The following is a 15,290-nucleotide window of genomic DNA, read 5'->3' on the forward strand; positions in this document are numbered from 1 at the left end:
CGAGTATGCTGAGTGGGCACTGTCATAGACCTGGTGGAGTGGAGTATTCATCCTTGAGCTCACGGACTTCCCTCTCCTTTCAGTACTGTGAGGAGTTTTTCTCTCGATGTGTAACCTGCCCCGTCTATCACCAGTGGGTCTCTGAACTTAAAGCCTCTATAATGAGATACGGAAAGAGAGAATCTATGTCCTCGACGAACATTGTCAGACCTTTTGACACCTGCTTGACCAGGATTTGGATAGAGGGAGAATTCTTGGAGGAAAACAATTCCTTTGGAAGAAATTTAGGAATACAGAGTAAGCATTCGTTCCTGGAACCCTTGTCTGAGTGACGTCACAAACAGGCTCGGATTCTTACAGTCAGAGGCTGCTCCAAAGAAGGGACGCATAGCTAAAAGGAGTTAGTCCTTGCCCCACAGATAATTATCATCCTCTCACTAGCACCAGACCCAGCCCAGACAGACAGGGCCCTTTTATTATTAAACAGTATGACCCCTTCTCTCAGCCCTTTGTTCCAGCATCTGTGACCCGTAGGCATAGAAAGTTCCTCCTTAGTCCCAGCTTAAACAACCAGATTGTTTCTGTGGAGTAGCTGGACGGTCACTAAGGGAGAAAGAAGGCCTTAGAATCCACAATGTAATGTCTATGAAGGTAAATGACAAGAAAGAGAGGAAAGAATATAGTTCCTTGCCCCAGAGCCCACCAAATCTCCTCCTTTTCTAGGGCCATGAGTTAGATTTGTAATTGCTGAGGACATTCTTTGAGGTTTGTGATCTTCTTTATGTTCCTGCTTTCAGGATTTGACAGAGTGGCTGATGTCAAGGAGAATAAGGATGAAGAAGAAATTAAAGACTGTGTATGTTAAAGAAAATCATCTGAAGGGACCATGGTTCTCTTGTTGTATATAACACAAAGAAATGACCCAAGTTCCCCTTTCTAAGATACTGTATAGTGTACATATTTAATATACTAGCCTTTTACAGTCACCACTATCTATAGCTTTGTCAAAATAAAAGCCTATGTTTCTGAAGCATGAAACTTAGATCTTTCTTAACTCTTAACAGTCATTGGCACAACTGAGGCAGAAATTAGAACCAGCGGTAGACTGGAGGCCTGGGAGGCTTTGAAATGAACTGATTGCTTCTTATGTAAGGCAATATCCATTAGCAGATAGAAAACACAGCCCTAATACAGAGGTTGTGGCTACTTACAGAAAGCCAGCAATATGAGTACTTTGATGATCTCTTGGCACAGATCTCTTGGTAATCTCTTTGATGATCTCTTGCTAATGGACTCCTAAGAAGTCAAGGAATCTTTTGAGAGGGACACAGTGCTGTGGGAATCCATTTCTCTTTTGCACTGTATGACTTGGGGATTCCCACGTGAAGCCGAAATTGCCAAGGTGTGTATGACTCTAGCTGTCTTTTTATTCTCCCTTTCTAGAGCCACCACCTTTGACTTTTATCTGTTTGATGGCCTTTCTTACCCAGAGCCTGATCTTCCCACTGATTTTTTACACTTTATAACTCAATCATCTAGTGTTCATAGAGTCTGTTAATTAATGTTACAAGGGCTACCATTTATTGTTCACTTACTCTGTGCCAGGCACTAAGTGCTTGAAACACATTCTTTAAATCCTTTTATCAACTCTGTGAAGCAAGTACTTTTATTATCCCCATATTACAGATGAAGAAACTGAAGCTTAGAAAGGTCTTACTCCAGGAAACACAGCCACAAAATGGTGGAGCTGGAATTCTAACTCAGATTTGATTCCAGAGTTTTGCACTAGGCTATAAAGGCTTTCATGGGACCTAGGCTATGGTAAGCTATCCTGTACCCAATCTTCAATATACTGTTCAAATGACCGTGATCAGAACTTTAAGGACAGGCAGGGAGGTGTTTGGGAAAATGAGCCCAGTACTTTTTAATCATGCTGTGTGGTCCGTACATTCCCTGTTTCCACTCCCCCTCCTCCTGCCCCATCCTCTTGTTACCCTCCCTCCTCTCCCTTTACTCCCACCCTACTCCCCCTTCCATTCCTCTGTCTCCTACCCCCTTCTTCCTTTGTCCTTCTCACCCACTTCCCTCCTCTCTTCCTCCTCCACTCCTTTAAATTTCTGAGATGCAATACAGACTAGTGGTAAAGAGCAAGGACTCTGGAGCCAGATGGCCTGGGGGTTCAAATTCTAACTCTGCTACTTATTAGCTGTGTTACTTTTAGCATATAATTCATCTTTATGCTTCAGTTTCCCTTTCTGTAAATGAGGATAAAAACAGAATAAAAGAACATCATTGTGCAGATAAAATAAATATAAAACACTTAGAACAGTACCTGTATTGTGTGCTTACCTAATAAGTACTCAATAAGTATTAGCTATTATTATCAATTTAATTTTTATATTTAAATATAGATTATACATTTATGTGGCACAGAATTCAGAAGGAACAAAAGTGTCTAACAGTGAAAGTCTTTCCCATTCCTGTCCTCTAGCCAACAGTTCCCCTCCACAGAGCTGATCTGTGTTACCACTTCTTTGTGTATCCTTGCAAAATCATGTGCACATGCAAGCAATAGCATATATTTACCCTTACCATTAGCACCCTTCTTTCCCACATATGGCACTAACTAGTCATACTGTGTTGCTCCTTCCTTTTTCCTTTCTTTCTTTCCTTTTTTCCATTTGTTTCCCTTTTGGCAATTTTTAAAATTAAGATAGAATTCAGCCTTTAAAAAGACATACAATTCATTGGCTTTTAGTATATCACAAAGTTGTGAAACCATCCTCACTGTCTAATTCCACATTTTTATCACCCCAAAAAGGAACTCTAGGCCCATTAGCAGTCCCTACCCAGTCCCTCTTCCCCCAACCCCTAGTAACCATCTTTCTGTCTCTATGGATCTGCCTTTTCTGGACATTTCATATAAATGGAATCATAATATATGCATTTTGTGTCTGACCTCTTCCACTTAGCATAATCTTTTCAAGGTTCATCCACATTGTAGCATTCCTTTTTATGGTTGGATAGCATTCCATTGTATGGATATACCACACTTAATTTATCCATTCACACCAGCTTATGGATACAAGGGTTGTTTCCTCTGTTTGACTATTATCAATAATACTCCTATAAACATTTGTGTACAAGTTTTTGTATGAATATATATTTTCAGTTCTCTTGAGTATATGCCTAGGAATGGAATTTAGGTTATACAGAAACTCTATGTTTAACTTTTTAAGGAACCGTCAAACTGTTTTCCAAAGTTGCTGTACCATTTTACATTCCCACCAGCAGTGTGTGAGGATTCCAGTTTTCCCCATCCTTACCTCACCAACACTTGTTATTGATTCTCTTTTTTTAAGATTATATTTATATATTTTGAGAGAGAGAGAGTGAGCGTAAGCAGTGGGAGGGGCAGAGGCAGGAGGAGAGAGAAAATCTCAAGCAGACTCCATACTGATCATGGAGCCCAATGCGGGGCTCGATCTCATGACCCTGAGATCATGACCTGAGCTGAAACCAGGAGAACGCTCAACTGACTGAGCCACCCAGGCGTCCCTGCTTCTTTTTTTGATATAGGCATTCTAATGGGTATGAAGTGGTATCTCATTGTGGTGTTGATTTGCATTTCCCTTATGACTAATGATGTTGAACATTTTTATGAGCTTATTGGCCACTTGTCGATCTTCTTGGAGAAATGTCTGTTGGAATCTTATGCCCATTTTTTATTGGGTTACATGTCTTTTTATTGTTGAGCGTAAAGAGTTTTTTAAAATATATTCTCATACTAGGACCTTATCAGATTTGATTTACACATATTTTCTCTCATTCTGTGAATTGTCTTTTCACTTTCATGATGGTATCATTTTGCAGCACAATAAGTATTATGTTTTCATGAAGTACAATTTGTCTGGTTTTTGCTTTTTGGTTGCTTGTGCTTTAAGTGTTATATCTTAGAAATTGCAAAGGTTTATGCCTCTGTTTTTTTCTAAGAGTTTTATATGGTTTTAGCTCTTTTAGATCTTTGATTCATTTTGAGTTAATTTTTGCATATACTCTGAGGTAAGTTTCCAGATTCATTCTTTGCATGTGGATATCTACTTGTCTCAACACTATTTGTTAAAAAGACTACTCTTTCCCCCCATTTAAATGATACTCTTGTTGATATATGGTTTTGTTAGATGTTTGGGTCTACTTCTGAACTCTCAGTTCTGTCCCATTGTTCTCTGTGTCTGTCCTTATGTCAGTACACACCATCTTGATTGTTGTAGCTTTGTAGTAAGTTTTAAAATCAGGAATATGAGTCCTCCAATTTTTTATTCTTTTTCAAGATTGTTTTAGCTGTTTAGGGTCCTTTGCATTTCCATATGACTTTTAGGATTACCTTGTCGATTTCTACAAAAAAGGGCAGCTATAATTTTGACAGAGATTGAGTTGAATCTGTAAGTAAATTGGGGGAGAATTGCTATCTTAACAATATTAAGTTTTCTGATCCATGAAAATGTCTTGTCTTTTCCACATATTTAGGTCTTTTTTAATTTCTGTCAATGTTTTATAGTTTTCAATGTACAGGTCTTGAACTTTTTTGTTAAGTTTTTGCCCCTGGGACGCCTGGGTGGCTCAGTCGTTAAGCGTCTGCCTTCGGCTCAGGTCATGATCCCAGGGTCCTGGGATCGAGTCCCACATCGGGCTCCTTGTTCAGTGAGGAGCCTGCTTCTCCCTCTCCCTCTGCTGCTCCCCCTGCTTGTGCTCTCTCTCTCTGACAAATAAATAAAAATCTTTAAAAAAAAAAAAAAAAAGTTTTTGCCCCTAAATATTTTATTATTCTTGATTCTGTTGTAATGGAGTTGTTTTCTTAATTTAATTTTTGAGTTGTTCACTGCTAGTGCATAGAAATAAAAATGATTTTTGTATGTTGATTTTGTATCCTGGAACTGCTAAACTCATTTATTAGTTCTAAGTTTTTTTGTGGATTCTTTAGGATTTTGTATATACAAGATCATGTCATCTGCAAATAGAAATAGATTTGCTTCTTCCTTTCCAAGCTGGATGATCTTTATTTCTTTTTCTTGCCTAATTACACTCGTAAGAACCTGTAGTACAGTATTGAATGAAAGTGGCAAGAGTGGACATCTTTGTCTTGTTCTCAATCCTAGGGAGAAAGCTTTTAGTTATACATCTTTAGGTATGATGTTAGCTATGAGTTTTTTGTAGATGCCCTTTGTCAGATGAAGGAAATTCCCAGCTCTTCCTAGTTTGCTGAGCATTTGTATCATGATAGGGTACTGAATTTTGCCAAATGGTTTTTCTGTCCTCTATTGAAAGGATCATGTGATTTTGGTCCTTTTTTCTATTAATATGGTATATCTTAGTGATTTTCATGTGTAGAACCAATCTTGCATTCCTGGGATAAATCCCACTTTGTAATGGTGTATAATCCTTTCTATTTATTGCTAGGGCCTATTCACTGGTATTTTGTTGAGGATTTTTGCATCTACATTCATAAGAGATATTGATCAGTAGTTCTCTTGTCATCTCTTTGTCTGGTTTTTACATCAAGGTAAAACTGGCCTCATAGAATGAGTTCCTGCCTCTTCTATTTTTTGGAAGGGTCTGTGAAAGATTGGTTTTGAAACTCTTTTAATGTTTGGTAGAATTCACCAGTGAAACCATCTGGGCCTGGGCTTCTCTTTCTGGTAAGTTTTTAAAATTATTATTATTAATTAGACCTCTTTAGTTGTTATAGATCTATTGAGATTTTCTGTTTAATCTTGAGTCAGTTTCAGTAGTTTGTGTCTTTCTAGGAATTTGTCCATTTCATCTAGGTTATCTATTTTGATGATACACAATTGTCCACAATTTTCCTTATAATCCTTCTAATCTCATAAAGTCAGGAGTGCTCCCTCTACTTTCATTCCTCATTTAGTAATATGAGTCTTCTCTTTGTTTTTTTGGCTAAGAAAGTAACCTTAGCTAAGATTTGTCAATTTTCTTGATCTTTTCAAAGAACCAACACTTGGTTTTGCTGATTTTTTTTCACTCTTTTTCTGTTCTCTATTTCATTCATTTCTTCTCTAATCTATTATTTCCTTCCTTCTGCTTGCTTTGGGTTTAGTCTACTCTTCTGTTTCTAGTTTCTTCAGCTGGAAAGTTAGGTTGTTGATTTGAGATTTTTATTCTTTTAATATAAGGTATTTACAGCTATAAATTAAATTTCCCTCTAAGCACAGGCTTTGCTGAATCCCCTAAGTTTTGCTGTGTTATGTTTTTGTTTTCATTCCTCTCAAAGTATTTATAATTTCTCTCGTGATTTCTTCTTTGACCCGTTTGTTATTTAGAAGTATGTTGTTTAATTTCCACATATTTGTTAGTTTCCAAAATTTATTTCTGTTATTTCTAATTTAATTCCATTATAGTCAGAAAGCATACTTTGTATGATTTCAATCCTTTTAAATTTATTAAGAACTTGTTTATGGTCAGATATATAGTCTATCCTGGAGAATGTTACATGTATACTTGAGAAGAATGTGTATTGTATTTTGCTGTTGTTGGGTGGAGTGTTCTACAGATGTCTGTTAAGTCTAGTTAGTTTTTATAGTGTTGTTCATGTCTACTATTTCCTTGCTGATCTTCCACCTACCTACCTTGTTCTGCCTATTACTGAAAGTGGGATATTGAAGTCTACATCTACTACTGTTTGTCTATTTCTCCCTTCAGTTCGGTCAGTTTTGCTTTATGTATTTTGAAATGCTGTTGTTAGGTACATGTATATTTATAATTATTATATCTTCTTGATGGATTTACTCTTTTAGCATTATAAAATGTCCTTTTGTCTTAATTAATGTAGCCACTCCACCTCTCTTTAGCTAGTTTGCGTGACACATGTTTTTCCATCCTATTACTTTGAACCTACTTGTGTTTTTGAATCTCAGGTTTGTCTCTTACAGGAAACGTAGTTGGATCATGAGTTTTTTAATACATTCTGCCAATCTCTGCCTTTTAATTGGAATATTTATTTACATTCAGTGTAATTACTGATTAGATAGGATTTATGTCTGTCATCTTATTATTTGTTTTCTGTCTTATGTCTTGTTTCCCCTCTCTTTCTCCACTGTCTTTCATTATATTAAATACACAATTTATATTTAGTTTTAATTCCCTTGCCATTTCTTTTACTATGTTTTTGAGGGTTTTTTTCTTGCTGTAGGAATTACAATTAGCATTTTAATTTAAAACAATCCAGTCCACATTTATACCAATTTAATTTAAACAATGTAGGAAAACTTTGATCCTATATAGTTCCATTCCCTCCCCACTCTTTCATATTATAAATGTCATAAAAGTTACATCTTAATAAATGGTGTGCTTGTCAACACAGATATGTAAAAACTGCTTTATGAAGTTGTGTTTTAAATGAGATACAAGGGAGGGAAAGCCAATTTTCTTAAGTAAAGGCTCCTGGGGTTGATGCAAGCCATTGATTTCCAGAGTTCTAAAAAAGTTGATTCTGGCTATTTTTGCCAGTTTTCTTGTTGCTTTTATGGAACAGGGGATTTTTTTATAGAGAAAGAGAGTGAGCAGAGGGAGGGTAGAGGCAGATGAGAAAGAGACTCTTAAGCAGGTTCCATGCTCAGTGCAGAGCCCAACGCAGGGCTCAATCTCAGGACCCTGAAATCATGACCTGAGCTGAAATCAAGAATGGGATGCTTAACCAACTGAGCTACCCAGGCACCCTTGGAAGAGAGAATTTAAGGAGGGCACTTGTTATGATGAGCACCAGGTGTTATTATGTAAGTGATGAATCACTAAATTCTGCTCCTGAAACCAATATTACACTATACATTAACTAACTAGAATTTAAATAGAAATTGGGTGGGGGGGGAGAATTTTCTGAGTTCTTTAACCATTTTCTTTTAAGTCATTCTCAATGTACTTTTAATTTGCATTTCCCTTAGATGAAGTTAAACATCTTTACTATGTTTATATTTCCTATTTTGTGAGCTATATCTATATATCCTATTAAGTATTTGTTTTCTAATTTATTTGTAGTAACCCCTACTGAGCTCTCTGCCTTTGTATGAGTTGTGCTTTTGTCATGGAGAAAAAGATATCAGTCTTTTCTTATTTTAATGTATCAGTTTAAATGTATCAGTGAATTCTTTTATGGCTTCTGAGTTTTGTATAATTTAAAGAGCATTTTCCTCTGTAAGATTATTTTAACTATTCCCCCATGGTCTTTCAAGTATTTTTTAAAAATCAAATTATCAAAACATAATTTATGTACAAGAAAGTGCACCTATCTTTTTTTTAAAGATTTTATTTATTTATTTGACAGAGAGAGAGAGACACAGAGAGGAAACACAAGCAGAGGGAGCGGGAGAGGGAGAAGCAGGCCTCCTGCCAAGCAGGGAGCCCAATGCGGGGCTCAATCCCAGGACCCTGGGATCATGACCTGAGCTGAAGGCAGACGCTTAACTGACTGAGCCACCCAGGTGCCCTGAAAGAGCACCGATTTTAATGATGGGCTTTGACAAATATATACACCCAGGTAACCACTACCACAGTCATGATAGAAAACATTTCAGTCACCCCAAAAACTTATTTCAGCCTTCTCTACATTCATTACCCCCACCCCAACCACCACCATGAGCACAAAATACTCTCGTTTTTTTCATTGTCTTTATATCTGTGATTATTTTCCCCTTGTCATTTCTTATTTCATTCTTCTTTTTAAGTTAATAGCTAACACTTTGTCTCCTTTATTTCATTTCATTTCAAAGAACAAGCTCTTTTATTTATGTATTAGTTATATAATTTTCCTTCTTTCAAATGAACTAGCAATTTGAGTAAGATGCTTAATTCTTGTTGTTGAGGGTGTGACTTTTCCTCTGAGAACTGCTTTAGCTGCATTCCAAAGGTTCTGATATGAAGCAATGTCCTTGTCATGTCACCTGCATTTTCTTTGCTTTGTTTTCATATGTTTCTTATGATAAAATTTAGAAGATCTGTATTTTCATCTCAGAAGTTACTGTGATAAGTGAGATTCTGGTTGGTATTCATAGACTTCTACCATGAGCAATGATGGAATTAATATATTTCCCTTTCCTCCTTCCCTCTTCTCTACCAGCCAGTTGATCTTAGTATTTTCCTTTGTGTTGTTAAATATACTTTTACTTCTGTCAGGCTATAAAAAGTTCAAACTACATTCAGACCAGAGTAACTTTTTCCCAGAGGTGTTCTTTTTAGACTTTATTCTGCCCTTCCCCCACATTCTCTCCCCATCCTCATTGCCTCTCCTCCCCAGCAGGCAAGTCACTAGTTATCTTAGCCAGGGAAAATGAGGGCTTAGTTGATTGGTGGGCAGCTGCTGCCTCCACAAGGGACAGAAGTAAATTTATATTCTGTCACAGGCTGAGACTCTATCAGGGGAGGCTCAGAACATCCTGCCAGAGTTCCCTGAAAATAGCATCACTAGGCCTACCCAGCTGGAGCCCAGGGTACACGCCCTGCCTGTCCTTTCTCAGGTACCTAGACCAAACTCAGGCCTCTCCAGATGGTGAAAAACACTTTATGCCTAGCTCTCCATGATTATAAGAAGAATAGGTTCCTGAGCACCTCATCCTTTCCATCTATCTGTCATCTCAATATGGGCAAAGAGTTTCAAATTGAGCAGTTTCAGAAGAAATCCTGGCAGAGACCTTAAAGGCTCTTCCACACACAGCCTGGACTAGCTTTCATTTACATTTGACAATGGCCACACCTTTACCATTCATTTACCTTCTTCCCATGCCATGCCTTTTCTCCACTGGGCTCTTTCCAGGCTCCAGATTTCAGGCCAAAGCGAACAGTGCTACCAGATGTCCACCCAGTTGAGAGCCAGCTCTGATAAAACATGTCTGCAGAGGTCTTTTATCTCCTGGAGCTTGAAAATCCTTGGTCCTGCCAAGGAATAGGCTTGGGATTTATTTCCGTTTCTGATCTTACTCCTATTTTTTTTATTTTTTATTTAAATTCAGTATAGTTAACATATAGTGTATTATTAGTTTCAAGGATAGACTTTAGTGATTCATCGATTGCATATAACACCCAGTGCTCATTAGTTCAAGTGCCCTCCTTAATGCCCATCATCCAGTTACCCCATCCCACCCACCTCCCCTCCAGCAATCCTCAGTTTGTTCCCTTAACATCCCTCCTATTTCTTTTCAGCTCCATCTCTCTCACCCCAACTGTCCTGAGTCTCCTTTCACTCACATTATCCCCTTCCTCCTGTCATATGTTGTCACATCAGAAGATGCCATTTGTTTACAAGGTGCAGAGCAGAAGGCAGAAGAGATCTCTAGACTTAAGCTAATGGATCTATAATTTAGGTACCATGAGAAAGGCAGGAAATACTTCTGAAGAAGTGTTCTTAGTGCCCCTTGAATCAAACTGCATCACAGTATTCTGACCAGAGAATGAAACCATGTCCCTACAGGCAGAACAGGCAGCAGATCATGCAGCACAAACTCTGGACCAGAATCTTCAGTTCCCAGGCCATGGGAATAGTCAAACTCAGGCCCTTTCCTTCCCCCTCAAACATCAAGAGCTCATATATTACCATTCAGAGTTTATTTAGCTCAGTAGTAAAATGGCAGAGGAACAAGCATGGGGGACTCCCAAGACACCTCAGTCACATTTAAGTCTCACTTTCCAGGTCAGAAAAGTCAAGATGTTAGATTAGAACCTAAGGTCCCTAGCTGCTCTGATATTGTAAGGGTCTAGGGCATGGGCTGGCTGGCTGGATGCAGAGTTCTGGGGATAGTCTCCGTGAGTGTACGGTATGATGGACAGCTTAGCTGGGTGGCATTTGGCCATTCGGTGGATCCTGGGCTGGCTCACAGGAGGCCCCTCCAACCTTGTCCCTTCCAGGGATGATGACTGTGGCATATGTCACAGGCTTGGAGCACATTAGGACCTTAGGAGGCAGAGGGGGCGATGAGGATTGGGCTGGGGGTGGGGATTTCTCTGATGGGGGATCAAGAGGTATGCTATAGGTGGTATTGTCAAAGGAAGGTGGTGAGTCGAGCCTAGCATATGGAATGTCCGATGGCAAATCAAGTCCCAGTCCAGAGTCACTGATATGGTGGGCCACTGAGGAGGCGGCCTGTAACAAAAGCAGGTGAGTGAGGCAGAGAAAAAATGCCCCTCTGCCCCAGTTCCCTTTGTGGGGGAAGCCCAGGACCACACTGGATCTGTCTCTCAAATCCTGAGTATGTTAGTGGGCAAGAGGGCTTCCCTTTGAAGATTTTCAAGCCCTAACATTCTCCCCAAATCGGGGAGGGTGAAATACCAAGGTGGGAAGGTGGAAGATAACTGGTGCCAAGTTTACAGCATTTAGGAAGAGGGTATGGACCCTGACTGGGTCCCAGTCTTTATCTACCCCCTCATCCTGGGACCTCTCGGTGAGCTGGACCAATGGAAGGTCTGGGGAGTTTGGCTGGGGGCCTGCAGAGGCCTCTTACCATGCCTGGAACGCCACTGCTCTGAGGTTGGCCGCGGACACCAAGCCTGTTTCCTGGGAAGACAGAGGATGACACCACAGTCTGCTTCCCATTCTGGCTCAGAGCCCATCCCCTCGCTACCTTCAGAAGTCCCTGAAGCCTCATTCCTGGTCCAGACCCTTCATCCCACTCCTACCAGCAAAACTTACCCACTGCCTCCCCAGTATTGCCCCACCCTGCCAGGAGCCTCCCACCCACTTACTGCCTCCAACTCCCTTCATCCTGCCTCAACACTCAGCCTGTCTACTGAATCCTTTCCCTCACCTCCTCCAGTCACCTGTGTATCCCGCTGCCCACCCTGTCCGATTCCTGTCTGTCCCCAGGACAGCTCCCACTGAATCTCCTTCTTCCTGTCCACCCCTCGTCTGGGAACTTCTAGGACCCGAGGGCCTTACTAAAGCCCAGACAAGCCCATCTATAGGCGACACAGACCGAGTCCGGCATTGTCTACAAGACTAGCTGGTACATGACCAGCGGGGCTGTGCTAGGGTCGGCAGGTGGACGGCTACCTACCTTTCCTCTTGGCCATCACAGCAAACAGCACCACTGCCACCACCAGCAGGCTCAGCAGGAGCACAGCGCCCCAGATCAAGGGGATGCTGAAGGACATAAAGGGGTAGGTGAGCTCAGGCCTGAACCTGGCAGGAAGCTGCTCACCAGGAACCCCGGAGCGGTGTAGAAGGGTGTTGTTCTTGGTGAGCCATGGACGCAAGAAGAGGATTTGAGGGATGGAATGAGGAGGACATACTCAGGCAGGGCAGAAGAGAAACACATTATCAGGGTATCCTGGCTGGAGACCACAGAGAAAAAGGGTCATTGCTGAACTGGGATAGACAGGCGGGTCTGCCTGACTTCCTGCCTGATCAGAAGTTCCCCAGGAGTGGAAGGAACCATAAGGTTTCCCCTTGAGTTAGCCTGGGGCTCTGAACAATCTTTCACCCCCTTTCCCACCACCACCCTTTTCCCAGCCACCGAATACAGCTCTTGTCAGTACCTCTTATCCTGGCTGGGTTCCAAAGGGCTGGCACTATCCACAGTGTCTGAGGAGGGGCCGTCAGCCAGACTCCCAACCTTATAGGTCTCCTCCTCCTCTTTCAGGCTAGGAGCTGAGTCAGAAGGAAATATTAATGAGCACATAGCCATCCATGGTGGGCAGGGTCACAGGCCTGTTAAGATCTGAGGGACTGGGGGGAGTGGGTCTGAGGAAGGAGAGATCCCAAGTAAGAAACACTAATGTGGGCTTGGCATATTCCTCAGGGGCCCTAATTCTGGAGATCAGGGATGGGCTTTTTCAATATTTACCCCGTTGTGACCAGGCCCACTTTCCCCTCCACCACCAGCTCCCAACCCTTGCCCCGTCTTCCTTCTTCACCTGCTCCCCCGCCCTGCCCCCGAATAGGTTCTCCACTCTTGTCCTCAGTGGCAACCTTGCTCCTGGTGCTCATCGACTGGTTTCTTTTTTTTTTTTTAGATTTTATTTATTTATTTGAGAGAGAGAATGAGATAGAGCATGAGAGTGGGGAGGGTCAGAAGGAGAAGCAGACTCCCCACTGAGCAGGGAGCCTGATGCGGGACTCGATCCTGGGACTCCAGGTTCATGACCTGAGCCGAAGGCAGTCGCCTAACCAACTGAGCCACCCAGGCGCCCCTATCAACTGGTTTCTAAAGGGGCCTCAGCACAGCCTGCTAGACCTCTCCATATACCTGCAACCATGTGACCCCCCTGCAGGCTGGTTGAGCCCATCTGAAGCTCTGCTGCCCTCAGGATCTAAGGAATTCTAGGGTCACCCCTAATGTGAAATAATCCAAGTGATCCTTGCTGAGAGCCTTGCTCAGACCCCAAGTCTTGGTTTTGTGACAAGGCTTCTATCATCCCTACAACATGCCCAACTTCTGGCTGTGGGACTCAGGGTTGGTTTCTCTGGGCCTGAGGATCTGTCTTGGGAACCTGGCCAGTCCTTCTAGACCCTCAGGATAGGGGTCTTCCTTGCTCTCAGAGGCTCATCGTTCCTACCTCCCACCTTAAGCCAAACCAGGATCTGGAGATGCTGTTTCTCCCCTCTTGCCTGCCTATATCCTGCCCTCCTGGTACCTTCTAAGCCACTCATATCCTCCCTGGAAGCCACCCTCCACCAGCCGGCCTGAGCATCCTCTACAACCATCCTCTACAGCATTGGGCCCCCAGCACCTACCCCTCTCCCCAGTGCATCCTGTCCTACAAGCTGGAGTTACTAGACCTTAGAGTGTCAGGGAAGGAGGAAGACAAAGGCTGACATAAAATAATGATCATGGACCAGAGATGAGAGGGATTCTAATGACAACTTAGTCCACCTCGTAATTAACAAATGGGGGAAAAACCAAGAAGAGGAAAAAGGCCTTTCTTCATTTCGTGATTTGGGGATTGGGCACAAATTACTTGAGAAAGGAAGACCTGAAAATGAAAAACTGTCATCATCCATAAAAGAAAGGTAGTAGAGTCTCCACTTCTGCAGGCAACCTGGCCATTTTCCCTACAGAACATTTTTTTTTTACAACATCCAATTTTTCTGGAAAATCTCTTCTTCTACTTTAAAATTGTCTTTTAATAAATGCTTAGACATTAGAAAATTGTAGCCTGTGAGAGAAAACCACAGCCTATCAAAATAAAGTACTTTCTATACTCAAAATAGGGTTGACAATACTGATATCTATTAGTGACATTTTCCTCTTTTTTTAAAAATAGAATGAGTTGAAGTAATTCAGGCACCAAATGCACCCTGCTTGAAGGTGAGGCACATACTAGATGCTCAGTGAAGACATAAAATTAAATAAAACACGGATTCGATCATTTTAAGCCATCAAACTCATTATAACAGGAATAATAAACTGGAAGATTTAAAAAAAAAAAAAGGGAATTCCAGGTTGCTATGCCCAAATTAAAACTCTGTTTAAAACATTTCTAAGGGGAAAAAAAATAGCATCAAGTATGTTGAAAATGCTGCAGGAGGAGGCCAAGGCCATGGGTGAGGAAGGAGAATGTGCCTTCCAATGGAGAAACCTGCTGGTGTGGGTGGGGGGAGGGACCCAAAGTCTGGCTGTTTTATCTCAGACTGCTCACCCAGTTTGGTTTCCGGTCCCTGGGGAGCTGTCAAAAATATCTCCTCCCAATTCCTCCCCCCGCTAAGGATCCCCATCCCCCAAGGACCCAAGAGCAGCCAGTGGGGGCGGGGAGGGGCAATGGCCAGCCGAGGAGAACTCACCTGGAGGGAGCACATCCAAAGCGACTCTGTGCACCGTCTGGGGCCCCGTGGCCCCCTCCACCACGCAGCCATACTCGCCAGCATCCTCCTCCCGCAGGGTAATCATCTCCACCTGGAGCAGGCCGCCCCCCAGGTCGGTGAGAAACATGCGCTCGCCCCCAGGGGCTCTGCGATCCACAGCCGAGGACACCAAGGGCTGGCACCCCTCTGGCAAGAGCCGGCACCACACCTTCCGAGCCTTGATGTCCTGGGGCCCGTAGCGGCACTGAACCAGAATGGAGCCCCCCACGGGGGCCTGCAGCACCTCCGGGAAGGTGCCCGCCGAGCCCTGGCCTAGGGAAGGAAAGGACATGGGAAGGCTGGGCAGGAGCTGCGGGAACTTTCCAGTCCACCCACTGCCACAGGGGCACAGGCATGGAGAGGTCCACCTTCTGGGCCCTACATATGTTATTGTTGCCACAATAACGCCGGTTATTCCTGGGCCTGGAGCGGAGTGTAGGGGGCCCCAAGT

At 42.4% G+C, this 15,290-nt stretch overlaps 2 protein-coding genes across 24 annotated transcripts in view; one reads left to right on the forward strand and one right to left on the reverse strand.

Annotated features, from left to right (window-relative positions):
• Window positions 1–15,290, forward strand: part of LOC102742249 (adenylate cyclase type 10-like) — a 61,256-nt gene that overhangs the window by 42,984 nt on the left and 2,982 nt on the right. For 17 of the 22 annotated variants that reach the window (XM_081828155.1, XM_081828165.1, XM_081828167.1 and 14 more), the window contains 2 exons: window positions 84–297; window positions 798–1,038. The exons of 1 other annotated variant lie outside the window; for it this stretch is intronic. In XM_081828155.1, coding sequence (XP_081684281.1) covers window positions 84–297; window positions 798–865 — 282 coding nt within the window. In that variant the 3' untranslated portion in view covers window positions 866–1,038. Of the gene's footprint in view, window positions 1–83; window positions 298–797; window positions 1,039–15,290 lie in introns of those variants that run through there. 4 more of the 22 variants (XM_081828166.1, XM_081828188.1, XM_081828163.1 and 1 more) reach the window with 2 other exon arrangements.
• The window catches only part of TREML1 (triggering receptor expressed on myeloid cells like 1), a 40,788-nt gene that overhangs the window by 25,355 nt on the left and 143 nt on the right, over window positions 1–15,290 (reverse strand). Inside the window, exons 2-6 of one of the 2 annotated variants that reach the window (XM_081828202.1) lie at window positions 14,780–15,112; window positions 12,535–12,646; window positions 12,054–12,139; window positions 11,502–11,554; window positions 10,592–11,143 (exon numbers count right to left, since the gene is read on the reverse strand). In XM_081828202.1, the coding sequence (XP_081684328.1) occupies window positions 10,832–11,143; window positions 11,502–11,554; window positions 12,054–12,139; window positions 12,535–12,646; window positions 14,780–15,112 (896 nt within the window). In that variant the 3' untranslated portion in view covers window positions 10,592–10,831. Of the gene's footprint in view, window positions 1–10,591; window positions 11,144–11,501; window positions 11,555–12,053; window positions 12,140–12,534; window positions 12,647–14,779; window positions 15,113–15,290 lie in introns of those variants that run through there. The other variant, XM_081828203.1, reaches the window with a different exon arrangement.

This window comes from Leptonychotes weddellii, chromosome 8, assembly GCF_054177405.1.
Source record: "Leptonychotes weddellii isolate Sample4059 chromosome 8, ASM5417740v2, whole genome shotgun sequence".
Classification (NCBI taxonomy): Eukaryota; Metazoa; Chordata; class Mammalia; order Carnivora; family Phocidae; genus Leptonychotes; species Leptonychotes weddellii.